Raw genomic sequence first — 22,782 nt, forward strand, 5'->3', positions numbered from 1 at the left:
TGCTAAAAACATGTTTTTCGAAGTTTATGCCTAAAGTTAAGAAATTTTAACAGAGATCAAATACAAAATCCGTATTTAAGTTTGGTTTAAGATCTGTTTTTAAGACCAGTAAAAGTAACTTAAAATTCGAGTGCTTGTGGGTGTTTAATCGGAATCTAAAGTTTTGTAAAGATAAATATTAAAAATTTTTTTCGAATGAAAATACGAACTGTATGTATATATATACTTGTGTCATTAACTACAAGCTTAAAGCGCCTTATATTCAATTTATGTACAATGTCCAATGTACTAACATTTGTACATGTCTTATGTACCATTCCAAAAATTCAGGCAGAGTATGTACAAGGCTGAAAATACTGTCTAAAGTTTGAATACGATTAGAACCACACTATTAATTTCAATCTTTTACATGAGGTTTCTTATGCTTACATGAATAGATTTTACACTTGGATTTCTGTGCTTTAAGTAATTCGAGGGGTTTTGTAAGTTGTCCAGAGGCTACAACTTTTGGTTGGGATAGCGCTGAGCTGCATCGACTAAGCTCGAGTTTAAACTTTTAAATTGATCGGTTAAAGTTTAATTCCTGGGATATATAAGCAATCAATGAAGAAATAATTCAAAATTTAAATCGAACTGCTCATGACCGGGGAGGATAACCAACTCAGCGCGTTATAAACCGATTTAAGATCTAAAAGTTTTGACCTCAGCGTTTTTCGCAGGTTTTTATAAGTTCAAGGTTGTATCCAGTATAGGTTCAAGGTTGTATCCAGTATAGGATCAAGGTTGTATCCAGTATAGGATCAAGGTTGTATCCAGTATAGTATCAAGGTTGTATCCAATATAGGATCAAGGTTGTATCCAGTATAGGATCAAGTTGTATCCAATATAGGTTCAAGGTTGTATCCAGTATAGGTTCAAGAATGTATCCAGTATAGGTTCAATGTTGTATCCAGTATAGGTTCAAGGTATTATCCAGTGTAGGGTCAATGTTGTATCAAATATAGGATCAAGGTTGTATCCAGTATAGGATCGAGGTTGTATCCAATATAGGTTCAAGGTTGTATCAAATATAGGTTCAAGGTTGTATCCAGTCTAGGTTCAAGGTTGTATCCAGTATAGGTACAAGGCTGTATCCAGTATAGGTTCAATGTTGTATCCAGTATAGGTTAAAGGGTGTATCCAGTATAGGTTCAAGAATGTATCCAGTATAGGTTCAAGGTTGTAACCAGTATAGGTTCAAGAGTGTATCAAGTATAGGTTAAAGGTTTTATCCGGTATAGTATCAAAGTTGTATCCATTATAGGTTCAAGGTTGTACCCAGTATAGGATCAAGGTTGTATCCAGTATAGGTTTAAGAATGTATCCAGAATATGTACAAGGTTACTCTTCAGCCCACCTCCCCTGATCATTCATGTCCATTCCACCAGCCTAGCCAACTCTTCAGCCCACCTCCCCTGATCATTCATGTCCATACCACCAGCCTAGCCAACTCTTCAGCCCACCTCCCCTGATCATTCATGTCCATACCACCAGCCTAGCCAACTTTTTAGCCCCCCCACTTCATCCATATCCATTCCAGCCAATTTGAAGATCTAAATATTGAAGAAACTCAAATTTTCAAAACTAAGTTTCTATTAGATTAAAAAGATTCCACATCTGTCTCAATAAAACCTGGCACAATACATTATACAACTTGCATTAACTGGAAATAAAACTAGGGTTCATCTTCATTTTTTTCTATATCCCCAAATCCCAATGCATTGGCCTCCTCCCTCCTTCCTCTTCCTTCACCTCTTACCCTCCTGATCTACCCCCCCCCCTTGTAAGCTCTCTTCACCCCCTACCCTCCTGATCTACCCCCCTTGTAAGCTCTCTTCACCTCCTCCTCCTGATCTACCCTACCCCCCTTGTAAGCTCTCTTCACCCCCTACCCTCCTGATCTACCCCCCCCTTGTAAGCTCTCTTCACCTCCATATACTCTGGAAAAAAACTTGTAATTAGTTTAACTAAGTTTACACTATATTAGATTTTCCCCAAGAATCTGGATTTTCACAATATTCAGAGATAATAAACTTATACTCATCTTTCATCATTATACAGATAACAAGGTGGATTATTTAGATTTTTAAACATCCAGAGATTATCTAGAGATAATCTAGATAATCTAAATAATCTAGATATTTTAGATTATCTTGAGAAAGTTTAGATAATTTAGAAATAATCTGGATAATTTAGAGATAATTTAAATAATCTAGATAATCTAGATATTTTAGATTATCTAGAGAAAGTTTAGATAATCTAGAGACCATCTGAATAATCTAGATTTTCTAGATTATCTAGAGATACTTTAGATAATCTAGTGATAATCTGGATACCCTAGAGATAATCTAGATAATCTAGAGATAACCTAGATTATTTAGATTATCTAGAGATTATAGATATTCTAGAGATAGTCTATATAATCAAGAGATACTCTAGATAATCTAGGGATAATCTGGATACTCTAGAGATAATCTAGATAATCTAGAGATAACCTAGATTATCTAGATTATCTAGAGATTTTGATCATCTAGAGATAGTCTAGATAATCTAGAGATACTCAGGATTATCTAGAGATACTCTAGATTATCTAGAAATTATTGATCATCTCTAGATTGTCTAGATAATATCGAGATAATCTAGATTACCTAGATTATCTAGATTACCTATATTATCTAGATTACCTAGATTATCTAGATTACCTAGATTATCTAGAGATAATCTAGATAATCAATCTAGAGATAATCTAGATAATCTAGATTATCTAGAGAATATAGATTATCTAGAGATAATCTAAAGATTATCTCTAGATTCAATCCAAATTATCCAGAATTTCTAAGCTATTAAAATACTCTTGCTAGATTATTGATAATATCCGTATTATTGATTATTATTTTCTGTTCCTTGGCTCTGATCTTCATCTTCTTCCTTTAATCTTTCAGATTTCCGGCCACCATAATTCTTCTTTAGAGCTAGGACAACAGACCTTAATAACATTTATTTAATTGCGTTCATAGAAATTCAGTTCGCTTCACACCTTTTATTCACAGTACTCTTCATATAGGTAAACACAGCAAAGATGTACTTCTCACCTACACCCATTTCATCCCTCTTTAACCTAATAAAGGCTTAGAGGTCTGAATCTATATATAGCCTGTTGGCAGGGGAGTATAGGGAATTGAAATGCGTGTTCATAGCCCAATTTTCAAGGACAGCTAATAAAAAAATAGCTATAATAATTCATGGGTTCTAAAGAAGGTAGAACAAAATTGGCAAAAAAGGGTAAAAAATGTAAAAACTATTTTGTTTTTATTTTAGACAGATATCAAGATGTGTCACATGTTTCTACATCCATGATTCAAGGGCTGTTCAAAAATTTAGTTTTAAAGCTGTAGCTTTATGTCAGAAAAAAGTTCCGGAATATTAAAGATTTTTTTTCATACGGACTAGACCTACGCATAACAATTTTTTTTACAAAAAAATCCTTTAAATTTATATTCATTAAAAGTCAAAAATATTTCAGGTGATGCAAGGGCGTATACAGAGAGGGGGGGGCAAGGGGGTAGTGCCCCTAGAACTCAGAGCTATAACACTTTTCAAATCTGAAACTAAAGAGTGAAGAGCATAAAAAAATTAGCTTGGTGTTTTTTTTCTGCTAGTTTTGTTTGAAAGAGAGATAAAGTAGTATTTGAAAAGCAATTGGACTGTGTGTTACCTTTAAAGTATCCAAATATTTTGAATTTACAGTTAAAATTTTGCCCCCCCCCCCAAGGAGCTCCTAAGGGGGGCCAAATATTTTTTTTTGGCCCCCCCTAGATTTATTATTGTGTACGCCCTTGGGTGATAGTGTCAAAAATAAGGGCTTAAAAAGGGTTGAGGAGTCAAACCCCCCCCCCCCCCCGCCTGCAGTTAACAGTTAAAATCTCGAACCAGTAAAATAAGACGAAGGCCCTCCACCCAAAAAAAACACAAATCCAGCTGCGCCTAAAGATAATTGAATTTCTATTTTTAACCTAAATTTTGGACTAAGATAAGCATGCTACCTGAAACCAATAAACCAATAGATGCATACATTGATCTAAAGGCAGTAAAAAAGATGTACAATATATCATATGTATATTTATATTATATAAAGTACATTCAAAACACATTGGGCGCTAGACTTAAAAACAGTATATATGTACTGAAAAAAAAGATTCACTAATTACTGCTTAATACTACTCACTACTCACTACTCACTACTCACTACTCACTACTCACTACTCACTACTCACTACTCACTACTCACTACTCACTACTCACTACTCACTAATCTAATATTATAAGTTAGTAACCTGCTGAGTTTTCTAGGTGGATTTATCAGCAATCTCTCCAATCTTTCTTCGATAGAGAACCCCATCAAGTCTTTTCGAGATATTGTTCCTACCACCTAAACAGTTAATCAATCAATTTATTGATCAATTTAAACTTCAACCAATAAAGAGTGTCATAAATCAATAAACATATCAACTAAAATCATGTATGGTATAAAGTATTAAAGCATTTACAAACGAGACAAGGAAAAACATTTGACTTTATAAAACACCTATAAATGTATTATAAATATGTTTATGTATTTTTTAATTTATTATTTTTCATTTATTTATCTACCTAAAATTTTTGTGACATGATTATAAATTCTTATTTATTATTCTGCCCTAATATGCTATGATTTACCGAATAAAAAAATATTTGTCATCGACAAAAATAATTGCCCTGAAGGCAAACGCTATTTATAAAATGTTAAAAGTTTCTTAATTCAGATACAACAAATAAAATAAAAAATTTAAAAATAAATAAATATTAGTGAATACAAACTATGTAGATATACATGTATATTGTATATATCTACGTTTAAGAGAAAAGTGTATGAATGAATGAAAAGTGCTGAATGGGTTCAAATTAAGAAAAGACAAGATACAGAAAAAAGTCTGATTCTAAAGTAAAATAGTCAACGTCTGTCATGGAAGGAAGGATGAATAAATAAATACAAAATCGAATGAATGATCAATTGTAAAAATAGCCCTGAATAAATTATTAAAAGATAAATGGACAAAGAAAAAACAATTACACGGATACTTTAATTAAGCATAATTGAATACAATAAGGATTAAATGATAAAATATTTGAATAAAATTCATCAATTAAAGGATAAGTAGATAATCAAATTTAAAGATTATTAAATAAAATGAAGAACAGATCATTAAATTAAAAGATAGCGAAATAAAATAAAGAATTAAATGAAGGGATAGTTAAATTAAAATAACAAAAATTAATGAATTAAAGGATAGTTAAATAAAATTAAGAACAGATAATTAAATTGAAGAATCATTAAAAAAAATGAAGAACAGATGATTATATTAAAGAATAGTTAAATAAAATTAAGAACAGATGATATAATTTAAGGATAAATATACAAACAATTAAATGAAGAACGATTAGTTTTAAGGATATTGAAATGAAGTTAAAAACAGATGATTTATTTAAAGGATTGGTAAATAAAAATAGATAAATGGTTAAATAAAAGGATGGTTAAAGAAAATTAAGAACAAATGATTGAATTAAATTAGAGTTAAATAAAATGAACGATAGAGTACACTCTCGATTTCTGGGAATTTGGATAGATTACACTCAAGATTTATGGGAATTTGAATAGAATACACTCCAGATTTATGGGAATGTGGATACAGTTCACTTCAGATTTATGGGAATTTGGATAGAGTAGACTCCAGATTTATGGGAATGTGGATAGAGTGCACTCCAAGTTTATGGGAATTTGGATAGAATACACTCCAGATTTATGGGAATGTGGATAGAGTACACTTCAGATTTATGGGAATTTGGATAGAGTACACTCCAAAATTATGAGAATTTGGATAGAGTACACTCCAGATTTATGAGAATGTCAATAGAGTACACTCCAGACTTTATGGGAATGTCAATAGAATGCACTCCAGATTTATGGGAATGTGGATAGAGTACACTCCAGATTTATGAGAATTTGGATAGAGTACACTCCAGATTTATGAGAATTTGGATCACCACTTTAGAGACATAAACAGAAATCTCTGTCCATGATAATTAGTTAAAGGTTAAAAGGGTATCGTTCTAAATTGGGCATTAATTTATTTCCATGGAGAGCCATTCACAATTACGCTTACAGTCCCTTTAAATGGCGAATGAATTTACCTGGTTTGTATGGTTAACAACGGTCATCTGTCTGAGCCCCATAGTTCTGAAGAGTATGTAGGCTCTTTGTAGGGAGAAATGTTGCTGTACACATACCCCTGTACATAACATTCATTGATCAGTACATACCCCTGTACATAATATTCATTGATCAGTACATACCCCTGTAAATACTACTCATTGATCAGTACATACCCCAGTACATACTATTCATTGATCAATACATACCCCTGTACATAACATTCATTGATCAGTACATACCCCTGTACATAACATTCATTGATCTGTACATACCCCTGTACATAATATTCATTGATCAGTACATACCCCTGTACATACTACTCATTGATCAATACATACCCCTGTACATACTACTCATTGATCAATACATACCCCTGTACATAACATTCATTGATCAGTACACATTTATGTACAGAAAATTCATTGATCGGTACATAAAATTATTACATGATCTTAATGAAGTAAGGAAAATTGCGTTAGTTTAGGAAGAAATATTGCTGTACACATTCCCTTATACATAACTTTTATTCATTTAGAATATTATACTCAAGATTTCTTAACAATGTTAATGTGTAAAGCACCCTGTACAATGTACAATGTACATAACGCAATGTCAAGAAAATCTGAGTAAAAATCATTATTCTGGAAAGTTCTGCAGATTTGAAAGTTTTTCTTGCAGCCAGGTCTAAAGTTGCAGATTTGGATTCAGGTTCCAAATCTAATTTAAAGTTTATCTAGCGCTTTCTAATCCTTGTCAACCAGGTTGCAGGCAAAATATCGAATGCCCATTACTTTCAGGAAAACATGGAAAATAAAACTTTTTTGTTTGTTAATAAAGTAAAGATGTGAAAATACGTGAATAAAGATTTAATTTCCCTTTTTTACACAGGTTCTTATGCGGAAAATCAGATAAAGATGTGATCAAGGTAGAATTACATTTATTGTCCGACAAGATAACTGTCAACAATTTGTCAAGAACATGTTTCAAATCTCACAAATTCAGATTATTAAATTTAGTTTCAATGGTTAATTTTTTGTCAGCAAAAGGGTAGTCAAGGTGATTTAAAGTGACCTTTTATTTAGCTTCACATGATCACCGACATAGGATCAAACGACCTCGGGTAAAACGGCCAAGTGTTAAATGCCAAACAGTCAAAAACGCGACAATGGGTAAAGCGACATAGGGTCAAAAAGTGCGACAAATGGGCAAAATTTGTCGTTTGACCCTTTGTCGTTTAACCCTGGGTCTTTTGATTCTAAGTCGTTTGCATGACCCTATGTCGGTGAATCATTACACATGCTTTATTCAGAAGTGTACCTTGTACATTTTTGTCTAGAAAAATTTAAACAACTAGGCTTTTAGGGCGTTTCGCGCCCAATCTTCTATTTAAATTGTAAACATGTTCTTTTTGTTTACATTTTAAAACAAAGAAGAAGAAATTTTGGCGGATTTTTAAAAAAAAATTCGCGGATTTTCAAGAATTGAATTTTTTTTATAAAATTAAAAACCTTTGAAACACATTTGTTTTAATTTTTATAATTGATAAACCTTCCCTGTGGTCACATGATGTCCCACAAAAAATTTGGGCCCGATCGGTTCAGCCGTTTTGACGTTTATTGGATACAAACAAACAATCAAACACCCAAACAGACAGACAAGCCAAATTTATATATAGATGAAAGCATCCTAGTTTTTCTTTATATGATAATAGATGATTTTCAATGGTAGTTTCTGTATAAAAATTACTACGGATATATGCAGCAGAGTCAAGGATAGGAATTTACAAAAAATACGAGGATGACTTCTTAGTTTACTTTTATGAGGATAAAGCTTAAATGGTACCGTTGTGAATTGATAATGTAACTTCTTTGAAGAAGATTCACTTGAAATTATGTTCCTTCAAACTCTTGTTTGTCTAGAGGTTTAATATGAACAGTGAACAGTGAATACCTGAATCATTGATGTACGGTGACAGGTTGACATAGTAATCACAGTAGAGTGGTTCATTCATGTACTGTTGTAATAGTTCATCTGTTGCTAGGTGGGGGCTCTTCTTAGACAATCTGGAGAATATTTATCATTATCATCATTATCATCATTATCATTATCATCATTATCATCATTATCGTCATTATCATCATTATCATAATTATCATCATTATCATCATTATCATCATTATCATAATTATCATCATTATCATCATTGTCATCATTATCATCATTATCATCATTATCATTATTATCATCATTATCATCATTATCATCATTATCATTAGGCAAGAACTGACCTGAAATGTGGATGCATAATATCTGAAACATGAGGCATCCTAACCGTAGCACTAAAATCTGATTTCATGATGAATAGTTCAGGACGTGTCATTAGGTTTCTTAGCTCCAGTCGACTGATCAATTAATTAATTAGTCAACCAATTGATCTATTTGTCGATCAACTTCCTTGATTTATTATTTATTAATGAAGGTGTCTCCAGGTCGAATTATGTATAATCTATCAATAGTTAAAACATATGATTTCAAATAAAAACTTCACTTTATCAGATTTAATTATTAACGCAGTGAGGTTTTTTACAAACATGGCTTCTTATTTTAGTAAAGTTAACAAACTAGATTTATACAAATTAAACTTTAATAAATTCGTTCTTCTTATCGAATTTAAAGTATTCACCTTGTTAATGATACAAAATTTAAATGATTTAAATTAATTAAAGGAATAATAATTTTTTGGATATACAATTTAAAAATGATTCTATAATTCTTTATATATCTTTTCAGCACTGCCACATATAAAATAGAGATATCTTAATTTTAAAAGATTAATATTTTATTATAATAATAATAATAATTCCATAACTAGCCGAAATACTGTGGATTTTTTTTTTTAAAAATCGAAATATATAAGCGAAGAACTTGGTTATATAGATAAATAAATAATCTTAAAGGGACAGTAAAGGAAAAATGAAAGGGGGTATAGGCTGAAAGCTAATCACTTTAGCTTTTCATCTAGACCATTGAGACGCCTATCTGAGGTTTCGAGAGTTGATACAAAGCTGTTTCAAACTTGTACGAAAATGCATATATATACAATTTCGTATAGAAATAGTAGGGTTAAACAGACCATGCTCAGAAAAACAGCAACCAATCTGAAAAAGATGATATCCCAGAGAAAGCTAATTGTAATTTAGGTTTACTTTTATATTTGTTGTTTCTATTTTCAATAGATTTCATTCATAATATTATTTTTACGTCCGTATTACTTGACCAGAAATTCCACCAATGGCAGTGCAGTAAAGTGGTCACGTGATACAGGCGGAGACACGTGACCAGCATACTGCTCTGCCATTGGTGATAGTTCTGGTCATGTGATTTAAGTTTCAGATTTTCAAAATTTTACATATATGAATTTTTGTATAATTATAACACAGTTTTATATCAATTTCTCGAGACAGGAACATCAGATAAAACTTTCATGGGGCGCGATCAAGAACTAAAGTGATTAGCTTTCAGCCTATACCCCCTTTCATTTTTCCTTTACTGTCCCTTTAAACAATAATAAAACTTTATTCTCTTCCGGAATGTATAAAATCTACAATCTCTATATTTTTCATTGATACTTAATTATACTACTTTCTACTTTCTACCAATTAATGAGTAATTAGGTAGTAAATAATAAATTAGTTGATTTTTATACACAATTGTGCTTATTAATCTTACTTATATAGTACACTAAACAGATCTCATTATTAGAGAAATTAGTTTCAGACACAAAACATTCATTAATTACCAGTTCCCTCGGATATTTTTAGAAAATGGAGTATACGCATAATATGAATATAAAGATATATAAATACTTTTTGGATTTTGGGTTTTCCAATACTAATATAATGTTTTAGTTTAAATTATGGGGGTGCAATTAAATATGGAAAAATCTTTGAAATTTCATGAAAAATACATACATACAATCTAGGGATAAATTGATTGCTTAATTGATTGACTAAAAATTTAATCATTTTTTCGATTAGTTTATTGTGAAATTTATTACTAAATTGAACGATTACGGGCTTGATTAATTGATCATTTGATTGCCTTGTGAATTTAATAATTTACTGGCTGATAAAGATGAATAATTGATCATCGATTGATAAAATGATTGATTTATTAACTGATTCATGATTTGATTGCTTTTTATTGATGTCTTGATTGAAGAATAAATCGATTGATTAATCAATTGAATACGTTAATGGTTATTTGATTGATCAATTGTCTGATAATTTAATTGATAAATTTATAGACTGATTGATTAATTGCCTGATTTCTCCACAGAACGTATTCTCCAGGTTCTCCCCCAGAGATTTGACTACAGGGAAACCACCGTGGGTGTTTCCTATAGAATGTAGTATATTGTATTAGTATATAGTGAACTGTTAAAGGGACTGTACACAATATTATTTCAAGGGGCCAACAATTTACAATTAAAGAGAAAGTTACATGTTTAATTTACCACAGTATCTCTGAAACTTTATTCTTGCAATTATTTTAAAAATTGATATTTTACAATTGTGGTTAATTAAATAACAAGAAAATTCAGAGACTGGTACTTTTTCAGATTAAGTGTTATTCAGATAAAGATGTAACGGTACTATTGTGAATGAGGCATGCAATTCTTAAATTTTGGGATTACTTGATTGAAATCAATCTTTTATAGCCTTAGATCAATATCAAATAAATATTTTTTTATTTTATACATTTACCTAAAAGAAGTTTTGCTATACTGTGGACTGACGCAAATATATTCACAGTCTTAACAGGATGCGTCATAGCATCTTGCGTAGTAAATAGATCAAGGTTGAGCACACTCCCGTCCATCTTCATCAGAATAGGTTCAGGAGTTAGAAACGGGATACATTTCACCTCTAGGAGGGCGTGATATAGGGGGTGTGTCAGAAGGTCTCCGGTCCACTTCGCCACCATGATGCTGATCATAATGAGGAGGAGCTGGTGGATGTCGTTGGTGATCTCGACCATGATAACTGTGAGGGAGATGGTGAGACGAGTCACACCGGCGAAGAATGAAACTGAGCCGAGCAGCGCAAACGCACCTAAACACATGTTGAGTATTTACTAAAGATATAATCGAAAAAATATTTCAAAATTTGATCAAATCTGCAAATATTTTCACATCTGAAATGAAAAATTTAAAATTGAAATTTCTCTGTTATTCTGGAATTTTATAAAACTGAAAAATGTCGTGAAATCCTCCAGGGACTTATATTCGATCCCTCTTTGGTCCTTATTACACATTAGGATACAATAAGATACTAAACTGAGCATTTTGTCGCATTCAGGTTCATTTCATAATTAGATAAGATATAGCTTGGAAAAAGCGATCGAGTAGTGAGAAGTGACTGTGAGTTGTGAGTAGTGAGTAGTGAGAAGTGAGAAGTGAGTAGTAAGTAGTGATTTATGAAAATAAAACCAACCTTGGTTGGTTTTAGTGGAGAATAAGGCTCAATATTGAGTCTTGTTCTCATCAAAACCCGGAATACCCGAATTCTAACCATGAAAATCCGCCAAATAGAATATTAAACCGGTTTTTTGAACTCAATTCTGTTGAAAATAAGATGCAGCTTGAATCCGAAAGCTCAAGCCGTAAATAAGGGCCAACGAAAGCTTAGGCCCGAGCCATATTTTCCCGAATTTTTAAATCGCGGGCTCTGGAAAAGCTGGGATCCCAAGCTATTGTTTATAAAAGAACAACAATTTCTTTTTTATATTCTAGTTTTTATTATCTATTATTAGAAAACTGGCTTATGCATGAAATAAAACAGCTTTATTGAATAGCACAATAAGGTATAGAGCTAATGCGTGATATACAAAACATAAATGTTACAATGCACAATGATTTATTTCTCTTCTTGGAAAAGAAAAATATTTTTATCAAATAATATTATTTTTCCTTCATGTTTTATCATTTCTCTCAGCTAGTTATAAATCTCTTTTCTGTTTTCCAAAATAGATCTAAAGAAACGATTATAAAAATATTGATATCAAAGAGTCTTGAAAACAAAAGAAGATGCGTTAAAATAACCGCTTAATATTATTTAAAACCTGGTTTACATAGATTAAGATATGTAATACGTATACATACATTAATATATGTAATACATACATATACATTAACATATGTAATACGTACACATACAAGGTGTCTTTATAAAAATACAGTAGTTGATGCCAACGCTTCAATTCTGAACCGATTTGATTTTTTAGGACACTAAAATTATCTTTAAATATCGGGAAAAACTTGTCACATGTGGTAACAGAAGCTTAATTAAAACGTCTAAAGTCACTTTTACAAAAATCCGCCATTCATATACAGTGTACAGTGTACAGTGTACACGTTACCTGGATCCATCCAAGCCCAGTATTTGTGAGTTTGAATTCCAAATTGATCAACAAGAAGACGACCAGTCATTCTTCCGTATAGACCACCTTACCACACATTATATTTGTTTCTTTAAAAGTCTAATTTATCGGAAAATCAAGAAAATTCTAATAAAAAAGTAGTGTATTTATTTTTTAAATCTTTTGATTGAGTAGCTTGTTAGATTAATATTTCTTTTTAGTCATTGATTCTTTCAATTATCATTTTAGAATCTTATATTGATTTAAAAATTATTTTGAAAACATGCAATAAAGAGTTTAGCTATAAATTTGAATATGTTGAATGTGTTTCCTATAAGAAGCATTGGTACAACTATACCACAGGATAGGTATGTACCCGCAGACCAGCAACTCATCACAAAATAAATAACCAACATGGCAGCCATACTCGTGTACCCAAACTGTTTATGAGTATTCTTAGAGTACAGGTGGTACACGGCCTGCTCCCCTGTACCGTAGAACAGGGTTGCCAGCTCACTGTACGATCCGTTTCTGTACACCCGTACCGTACCATTATTGTCCTGTACCCTATACTCCGTCATGTTGTACGTGTAGAACTGAATGTTGACCTCGGTGTTGGAGTCGGAGGAGTTGGTGGCGGTGCACACGTTCCTGTCGTGGCTGTCCGGATCTCCTGTCTCGGAGTAAACACAGGATACAGGGGTGCTACCTACATTGTAAAGAAAAAATTGATATGCTAGAGCTTTATATTCAAAAATTTATTATAAAATAAAATTAAAGTTATCATTAGCGTAAAATCAGTACGTTTAGGGCTTGACAATTTTACATTTACATCAAGTAAAACTAGCGTAAAATGAAGTTATGAGATCAACCAATTTAATTTTCGAAAATCTTTTAATTAATTTCAGTAAACTTTGATTTTTAAATGAAAGATAGTGTAAAGCGCGCCTTTATAATATTTTTTATGTGTGTAATTAGAATAACACCAAGGTTCACGTTACATTTCATTGACCTACAGAACCAGATTGGACAACAAACGAGTTATCATGAAAAAAAGCAATATTGCACAAAATATAAATTTCTAAAACTTTTATAACATATGTTTTTTCATATTTTGTTTCCTTATGACTGGTAAGTGTGAATATTATATTGTATGATTTCTCTTTGAAATTTCCCGAGTTTTAATTTAAAAGCTAAGATCTTTTTATAAAATATTGATTTTGTCAATATTCATCTAGATTGCATAGTTTTACTGCAGTTGTTGATTAAAGTATTTAATCATATATGCGCACAGAGCTGAAAACTTTGGAATTGTGGATATCAAGATCAATTCTTGATCCTCTCTTTTTGCTAATCTTCAGACTAATTTAGACTTTAGATTAATGATTATATAAGACTAACATTTAAAATGGCTTATAGCCCTCAAATGTGAATTTTTTAATAAGTTCATATTAACATGATTAAATTTAAGCCGAATTTTGAACAGCCGACTTTAGTTCAATCGGATATTAGTCCAATCGATATAGCATCGTATCTGTAATAGTTATCAAACGTAACTGTTATACAGTAGGGATATCCAAAAAAGAGGATTAAGAAGAAAATCAAAAGTAAATTGGATACTCAGATTAAGCGATCAGGAATTAGGATATCTCATTCAAAAGTACTCAGCTCAGGTTATTATAGTTACTTGCACATTTATTACAATTGAGCACATGCCACCCTTTGATTAAAACGCTAATAAATCCCATAATTTATCTTTGAAAAATTTTATTTACCAATATGTGTTGTTTATTAATAGCTGTCAATGAATTAATTGTATACATTTAACCAAGTTATGTTATCGTAAAAAATATTATAAATGCGCAATTTATCCTATATTCTGTATTTTTTGTTTGTTTTCGATATGCTTTTTAACACCAAAAAGAAACCAATGACAAAGAAACCTTAATTTTGATAAAAAAAAACATTAAAAAGAAATAAAACATCGTTGGGCATACCTTTCCGTATTTCAAAAGAAAATTAAAAATATTGTTTTGAGGTAATATAGATAACGTTTTGAATTAATTCTGATATGAAACGATGGGAGTGGTAAAACATAAAAAAAATATGTAATAATGTTTAAAATTCATCCACAAATTGATGTTTAAAAATCCTCCAATTTATTTCATTAAATAGATTAAAAATTGTGTACTAATTGGAGTATCATTAAACTGTTTACTCTTTATTTTTTAATATTTTGAATTATTATAATAGAAAAAAAACAAGAATTTAAATAAATTAAATTTAATGCAATAAAAAATATTCTTGAGAAGAAATGTTTATAAAAATTCAACCGTTCTGTTCGAGATTTGACCTATCAAAGATAAAACAGTTAAATGTATCCATCTATCTGATTGAATTTAAAGTACAATTATGAACTTTAACTATGAACGGTGAACTATGTATGTTAATTTTTTTATTATAAAAGATTTATTCACACACATTTAATGTACATACATATATTACATCTAGATATAAATTTGGCTTGTCTGCCTAAGTCTAATGAGACGAGCTGTGTTCTTACCCTTGAATATAATAAAATAAACTTTAATTAATCCTTAACAAAATGTTAATTATAATTATAGTTCCAATTAAAGGATTTCGAGAATGCTAAGATATTGTTGAGAATAACATATTTTTATGACATCATATCCTCCTTTCCTTAACTATAATTTAACCAATGACTTTGAAAACAGAGGTAAGTTTTTTGGTAGGTAAAAGAACAAGTGTTCTGCGATTAGCAGTTTTTTGGTTTACTTTCAAATTTTTATATTTTATATAGATAGCTTCTTAAAGGAATATTTTATAGATGAAAAATAAATATTACCTTAATTCCTGACATAAACTTTTTCCTGGATCTAGCAAACACAAGGTTTAAATGTGTAAACCCAGATCCCAGTAATCCTCCCAATATACCTAGAAACATTATTATTAAATAATAATAATAACAATTCTTGTAAGAATAGTCTAAAACATTCTAACATTATTTTCTTAAAAAATATAATATTGTAATCCATGTTTTAAAAGATTCCAATTTTGCTCTAAAAAACGCAATATATTTCATGAATGGTGTTGACACATGTTTGTTAAGTTTGTTGATTAGAGTTCACTTGTTGTTTTCATGTTTTGTTTAAGTTGTTTTATTTTCTCATATTTCATTCACGTGAAAATAAAGTAAATTGCACGTAATATAACTCCTATTATTGAGGAACTATGGAGAAGAATAAAAATTTTCTAAAGGAATTGAATTTTGCCACAAACACGAATGTTCTAATTTCTATATTTCTGTAACCTGATGGTGTAAACCTTTGATATTTCAAGCTTAATTGTATTGATATAACAGAATTAATAGTTTAAAATAGCTAAGGTCTAAGACTTTGGATTTAAACAATATAGGAATTAGAAAATCAGAGTTTGTGGCAAAGACTCAATTCCTTTATATTCTCTAATCGGATAGGTTTGCTTTGCCATAATTTTGCGTAAAATCAAAACTAGAGAAGCTACGAGGTCACAAAGTCGTACAAGTAATATCGCAATAATTTGAGTTTCTCCTTCGGTATTTTCATTGTGTATTTTTTGTCTAAATATTGGGTATAGACTTATATAACTGTGTTTGTATGGTAATAAATTAGCTCATTACACTTCAGTATTAGATACTAATTACCATACTACTCTGTCCCACTAACTCTATACAAGATGGAGCTCTATTTATGTACAGAAAAAAAGGATAAAGAATTACGAGGCTCTGTTTATGTACAGAAGAGAGTCTACAGAATTGCTGAGTTATGCTTATGTACAGAAAAGTATACAGATTTACGTAGTTCTTTTTATTTAGAGAAGAGAGTATACAAAATTACAGAGCTCTGTTTGTGTACGGAACAGAGTATACAGAATTACGGAGCTCTTTTTTAGTACAAAATAACAGAGATCTGTTTATGTGCAAAAGAGAGTAAACAGAATTACGGAGTTCTGTTTATGTATATAAAAAGTATACAGAATAACAGAACTCTGTTTATGTACAAAAGAAATTTTACAGAATTTAGGAGCTCTGTTTTTGTACCGAAGAGAGTGTACAAAATTGCGGAGCTCTGTTCATGTACTGCAGAGTGTACATAATTAAGGAGCTCTGTTTATGCACTGCAGAGTGTACATAATTAAGGAGCTCTGTTTATTTTCGGAAGAGAGTAGCAAGAATTAGGAAGCTCTGTTAATGTAATGGAGAGAGTACTAAGAATTAAGGAATTCTGTTTTGTACTGGAAAGAATATATTACATAACAATTTTTGTTATAAACCCCATTAATTATGTACGAATGAGTTTGCAAAAGATGAAAGAACTATTTTAGACAAATATTTTTAAAATCTAATATTTTGACTAGCTTTTTTGGAAATAAAATTTTCTCTTTAAAAATCAACCCACTCAACAAAGAATTTCTAAACCAAGCTTAAAACAAATTTTCTGTGGGATAAGTACTTCTTTAAAAATCTGACGCAAATTTTCCCAATATTTTCACTTCTTGCATTTTTCCAAAAAATTTTTGCCTTTCTACTTTTTGTAGAAAGGCGCAAAAAGATGTTGCTCACATATCTTCATCTGAGCCTTTTTTTATCTTTTATAAGTTTCCTAATTTATCAATAATTGTTTTTAATTTTTTCTTTCAGTACTGCTTTTTTGGAAATATTATATTTCTTTAATTTCCTTTTTAAATTATCCATTTTTTTTTTCTTCTTTAAGGTTCTTTGTTTTTTAATATTTGTTATTTGTTTAACCGGGTATTTCTCTTTTTTCTAAGAAATCTTTTCCTTCTTTTTTATTTATTTAATTCTTGTTGTCCGCCTCGCTCTGGTTTCCAATAGAATAAAGTTAGAATTAGATTTAGTTCTAGAAAAGGTTGAGAAGTGTTCCAATATAATCCTGGACCTAGAGCAGATATCCTACTTCAAACCATTCCAGCTCACACCTCTATCCTTAGCTCACAATCCTAGCTCAGTAGCTAGCTTAGTTGCTAGCTCTCAGTAGCTAGCTCAGAATCAAGCTCAGTAGCTAGCTCAGTAGCTAGCTCAGTAGCTAGCTCAGTAGCTATCTCAGTAGCTATCTCAGTAGCTATCTCAGTAGCTATCTCAGTAGCTAGCTCAGTAGCTAGCTCAGTAGATAGCTCAGTAGTTAGGTCTCTATACTAGCTCAAAAGCCTAGCGTACATATTTCTATTTCATAAAAAAAATATATTTTATAAAGATGTCATGACAAGTTTATTGTTTACTGCAGGTGAAATAAATCAAATAGTTTACTAATTATATATTTTACTTGTGAAACTTTTTTTGGAGCAAAAACCCTTAAATATCAATACTTTTAAGTGTAATTTCAATGTTTAACATAATGTAAGCATCTATCGCTTTAAAATGTATTATTCATAAGAGGAATTGAGTTTTCTAATTTTCTTATCTCTATGCATTTTCAATCCTATGTCGTGGACATATTATATTTCAAAATATAAATTCTGTTCGTTCAAATAGTCTAAAAGTTTTAAATATCAAAGATTTCAACCATCAGGTTGCAAAGATATTGGGTTAGCCAATTTAAGGTTGTGGCAAAACTCAGTTTCTTTGCGAAATTTAATGTTTTTCAAAGGAGAATCCCCTCCTCCATCGTGTATGTTTATCTGTATGTATTTGTTTTGTTTCATTGTAAATCCCTAGAGGGGATTTTGGTTGGTTAGAAGGAAAATATAAAAACATCCGGTCAAAAGTGATGGTTTTCGTAGTTATTTAAATTAAATTAAGAGAAATCTGCAAAAATATATTAATGCTAAAAATCCTTGAAGAGAAAAGAAAAGAATTCTAGCAATTACAATACAAAGTTTTCATCATTACTAGAAAGTCAAGCGCTAATTGCACTGGAAGTCAACATTTTCAGAACAGCTAATTTTTTTATAAAATCCCATGTTGATTATCAAAAATAAAAAAATCTAGAATTATGTTTTGCCATGTTATGTTTTAGAAATAAATTCCGGTATTACATTTCTAAATTAAATTGTCACAAACACAACAGTTTCAACATATATTTAAATATAAATAGATCTGACAAAATGTATTTGTACAATGTTTCCATCTCTAAATTCGGAAGGCCTTGTACCGCTCTTTGAAACTAAAAGCTAAATTTAAAATTTTCCGTTAGAGCGCATTCTTTTCTACTCTATTCTATTCTATTCTCTTCTATTCTATTCTATCGTANGTTTACTAATATTAAAAATGGGTTTCATTTCACCACTTTTTTTTAAAAATTAAATTCTTTGTCTGAATTTTTATTTAAAAAATTTTCATGCTTCTTTGGATCACGATTTTGAAAATACTGAAATATACTAAAAAATCAGCTTTAAAAAAAATTGAATTTTCTTAAAAATTTGAACTAAATTCTGTCCAATGAGTTAGGGCTTAATGAAAGTCCAAATATAACTTTTTATGTTTTAAAAATGTATTTTAAATAAAATACGATAGAAAAGTTTTTAAATTAACATTTTCTTCCTGGATGCATCGCTATCCCAACACCGTAACAATGGACAAATCTCGCCCGTTTTGTTTTACTGGAAGATTTCAAATTTTTGTAACTCAATTCTTAACTAAACCTTTCCTGTAAGGTCATACAAAAAATTAGGGTCATTTTCACACTTAGGGCATTCGAAAATGACCAAAACTTAAAAAAGACATGTATTTATTATTTATAATATGTAATTTCAATGCACACTATGAAAGCAGATGTAAATCTTTTTCTTTTACTTCTAGTACATCAATGATCTTAAAATGAATAAAATATTTCTTTGGTTTCTGTCAGGAATGAAAAGACAAAATATTTTTACAGAAAACTTTCACTTTTATTATTACACAGACAAGGTTACCCATCCCAGAATCAAACTTTTATGATAGCCTAAACAACGTTCTCATGGTTAAACTTCATCTTCGGTCAGATAAATTGTCTATTGAATGTATAATCCTGTCGATTAACAAGATTTTAGACACATTTAGAACAAAGAAACTGCTTCCTGAATTTTCTTATATGTTTGCATTTTAACATTTTCTTTCATAATTTCCTATTTAGAAGTTTTCTCAGAACACCGGTATTGAAAAAGCTAAAAAAATGTCAAGGTAAGATGAACAAAATTTTAGGAAGATCTAGATTTTTCCAGGTATTATTCTTGTGCTTTATTTCCGTTTGATCTTGAGGTAAGTAGAAAGTTCGTTTGTATGTCCGATCATAACTCAGAAACCCCTTGGTCGATTTGCCTCAAATATCAGATTAAGAAACTTGGTAGAAGCACATAAATGATCTGAGTAAAGATTTTAAATTAAGTGGGTTAAATTTTATTGAGAAAGTTTAGTTTCCAGGCAAAGATGGGTTTCCAAGGTAGTCAAATGTAAATTTCCTTTGCAAAAGTAATCCATTTAAAGATAGATAAATCTGATCCGGCTTACCTAGAAGTATTGCAGGAAATACTGCAATAACATTAACCGCCATGAGGTCTCTGGAGATAAACTTGGGTTTGAACAGACCAAAATCTCCTTTGTACTTGAACCCGTGGAAGGAAGAGTTGAGAATATCCGTTGTAAACGTTGCAATCATACAACAGAAGAAAACCTGGAAAGAAAGTTTGTTCTTCCAGAAAGAAGAAACTTCTTCCATTGCGAAGAGAAGACCTCCGACTGGTGCACCAAAAGCTGATGCTATTCCAGCAGCAGCCCCCGCTGATATAAAATTTCTTCTATCCTCTGAGTTTCTAAATCTTGAGAAGAATGGCAATGTACACTCAAATGTAGCGGATTTGAACTGTGACACTCCGGCGGCCACCAAGCTTCCTAAATGTATCATAGGACCTTCATATCCAACCGGCATTCCACAACCTACTGCGAAAGCACATGATAAAAACTTAACAATGAGTGTTTGCATCTTGAATATGTCTTTAATTCTAGTTCCGTTGAGGAAACCAATAATCTCCGGTATGCCTGACCCAGCTGCAGCTGGTTGGTAGAGCACCAGGAGACAACTGCTTACTAGAAATATTAATGAATAACCAACAGTATGAGAGTAGGCACCAGAGAAGTCCCCATTGGAAATGTAGTGCTGAGTCAGATGCCACTTGCCTTCAGCAATGATATCAATGATCTGATGAAGAAGAAACCCAAGGATTCCTACGGAGAATCCTATTATTGCCATCATTAGCCATCTATCCCAGTCTAGCCTGGCGGGCTGTTGCTGCAGCCAGTTCCTGTACACCTTAGAGTGTGGTGGTAGATACTCCAGGGAGTGATAGCTGTTCAAGATCTGTCGTTCTGCCTCCGTATAGTTGTGGTTGACTGTGGTGAACCCGAAGGTGGACTTCAACGCCATCTTCTTCACCGAGAACCTTCGGCTGTTCATTTTTGTTTTCTTTAAACTCCCAAGGGAGGAAACTATTGTTATTAATTTAATAATTACTTTTTACTACATTAATCACTTGAATCCTGGAATAGAGGATTTATCTGTTAGTTCTAACAGGTTTTTTATTACTGACATCATGTAGATGTTGGTCAGTTATCCAGCAGAAGTCATCCTGTCTGTATGGATGAGTCTAAAGTCTAGATTTGTATTGACAGGGTGAGGAGGCGCCAAGATGAGCATATCTAGAAACTACTGTGTGTACTGACTGCTTATACACTCTTGTGACTAACCAGTAGAAGAAAGATTAATCAGGTTCTTTTTTACATTTCTTATTCCCTGGATGCCTAAAGCCGGAGGCCTGGTTGTATACTGCACTCCTGACCTCCCGATGTTACTGGCTTAGTTGCGAGGAGACCACTGGCCTCGAGCCTCTGACGTCACGTGTTGGCTTGTGGAGGCTGGGGAAGAAAGAGGGGGACATATCACCTCCCCTCTCCCGATTTATACCAATTAATAGAATCAGCATATATGCAAGCTTCAGTTTTATCTTGACATGCAAGTACAAAGAACTTGTTTATGACACCCTTTTACTAAGTTTTGAAAAATTTCAAACCCTGATTTTTCTTCTATGCTTAAAAGTCGCCAAAAAATATGATACCATTTTTAAAATTTACATTTTAGTTGTTGTTGTACAAATATTCATTTTTCATGTCTTCTTTTATTTTACTAAAATATTGCCAAAATAAAGTTGGTTGTGAAGTTGTAAAGTTGTGAAGGTGTGATGAATTACAAGATATTTATGTTGTGTTATACATGATACCTTTCTCTAACCAAGTTTTGATAACTTTAGGGTTTTTTAGGCAATATTTAGAATTATTTAGATACTTATTTTTCAAAACTGTACCTGTTCTTCATGTTTTTTGATTTCAAATAATATATGTGAATTGTGCAATGTGCCTGTAAACATTTTAGATGGCAATTAAAAAGTATTATTTATACGCGTAAAGATATTTCTTGATCGTTGAAAGGTTAGATAAAGTGGAAAAGAAGTATTTATATATTTGTATTTATGAAGCAAAGTCTTTTTTAAATAGAAATATTCAGAGGCCAAATTTTAAGAATTTGAGCCGCGGCTTAAATTTAAGCCGCGGCTTAAAATATGGTTGGTTCCACTTTAAATCATATTCATTGTTTCAAGATTTAAGCCGGCGCTCAATTGAAACCGGCTTTTGGCGGATTTTAGACGCACAAGTCCCCTCTGTAGAACATAATTAATTTTTTAAATTATTAACATTGATATTTGATTCATACTTGAGTTTGACCAGACAACGCTTTTAAGGGTACCGTTGTGAATCGGGCATTGTCATCTTTGCATGTATTACCACTTGCCCATGGTTCTTCTTCGGAAACAACTAGAGGAGGTTTAATGATAAACTTCAAATCATCAGCTCAAAGTTCAGAAATTTTCAACCACAATATTTTGTGGTAGAATCACATAGATCTAGACGACCAAAAAAAATTCTAGACTGGGCCAACTTTTAAGTGTCGCAATGTCTTGGCCTTCGATTATACCTCACTAACTAACATATACTTTTTTAGTAACCTATGATGATCATGTATATTTGA

General features: G+C 31.4%; 1 protein-coding gene across 1 annotated transcript; it reads right to left on the reverse strand.

The window, feature by feature from the left end:
* Positions 1 to 2,815: 2,815 nt before the first annotated feature.
* LOC111700829 (chloride transport protein 6) lies at positions 2,816 to 21,564 on the reverse strand. Its single transcript, XM_023471880.1, has 12 exons — positions 20,214 to 21,564; positions 15,576 to 15,664; positions 15,234 to 15,273; positions 13,041 to 13,418; positions 12,710 to 12,796; positions 11,056 to 11,403; positions 10,613 to 10,688; positions 8,578 to 8,691; positions 8,240 to 8,352; positions 6,268 to 6,365; positions 4,374 to 4,468; positions 2,816 to 3,025 (listed from the first exon to the last, which is right to left on the reverse strand). The coding sequence occupies exons 1-12, from the start codon at positions 21,154 to 21,156 to the stop codon at positions 2,920 to 2,922; spliced, it is 2,487 nt and encodes an 828-aa protein (XP_023327648.1). The 5' UTR covers positions 21,157 to 21,564; the 3' UTR covers positions 2,816 to 2,919.
* Between the last annotated feature and the right edge of the window lie 1,218 nt (positions 21,565 to 22,782).

Source organism: Eurytemora carolleeae, unplaced genomic scaffold (assembly GCF_000591075.1).
Source record: "Eurytemora carolleeae unplaced genomic scaffold, Eaff_2.0 scaffold332, whole genome shotgun sequence".
Classification (NCBI taxonomy): domain Eukaryota; kingdom Metazoa; phylum Arthropoda; class Copepoda; order Calanoida; family Temoridae; genus Eurytemora; species Eurytemora carolleeae.

Coding starts and splice junctions, on each gene's coding strand:
- LOC111700829 (XM_023471880.1), bottom strand. CDS start 21,156: ATGAACAGCCGAAGGTTCTCGGTGAAGAAGATGGCGTTGAAGTCCACC. Junction 10,689..11,055: donor TATAGCAAAACTTCTTTTAG/GTAAATGTATAA, acceptor TACATTCTATAG/GAAACACCCACGGTGGTTTC. Junction 6,366..8,239: donor ACCGTACATCAATGATTCAG/GTATTCACTGTT, acceptor TGTTATGTACAG/GGGTATGTGTACAGCAACAT.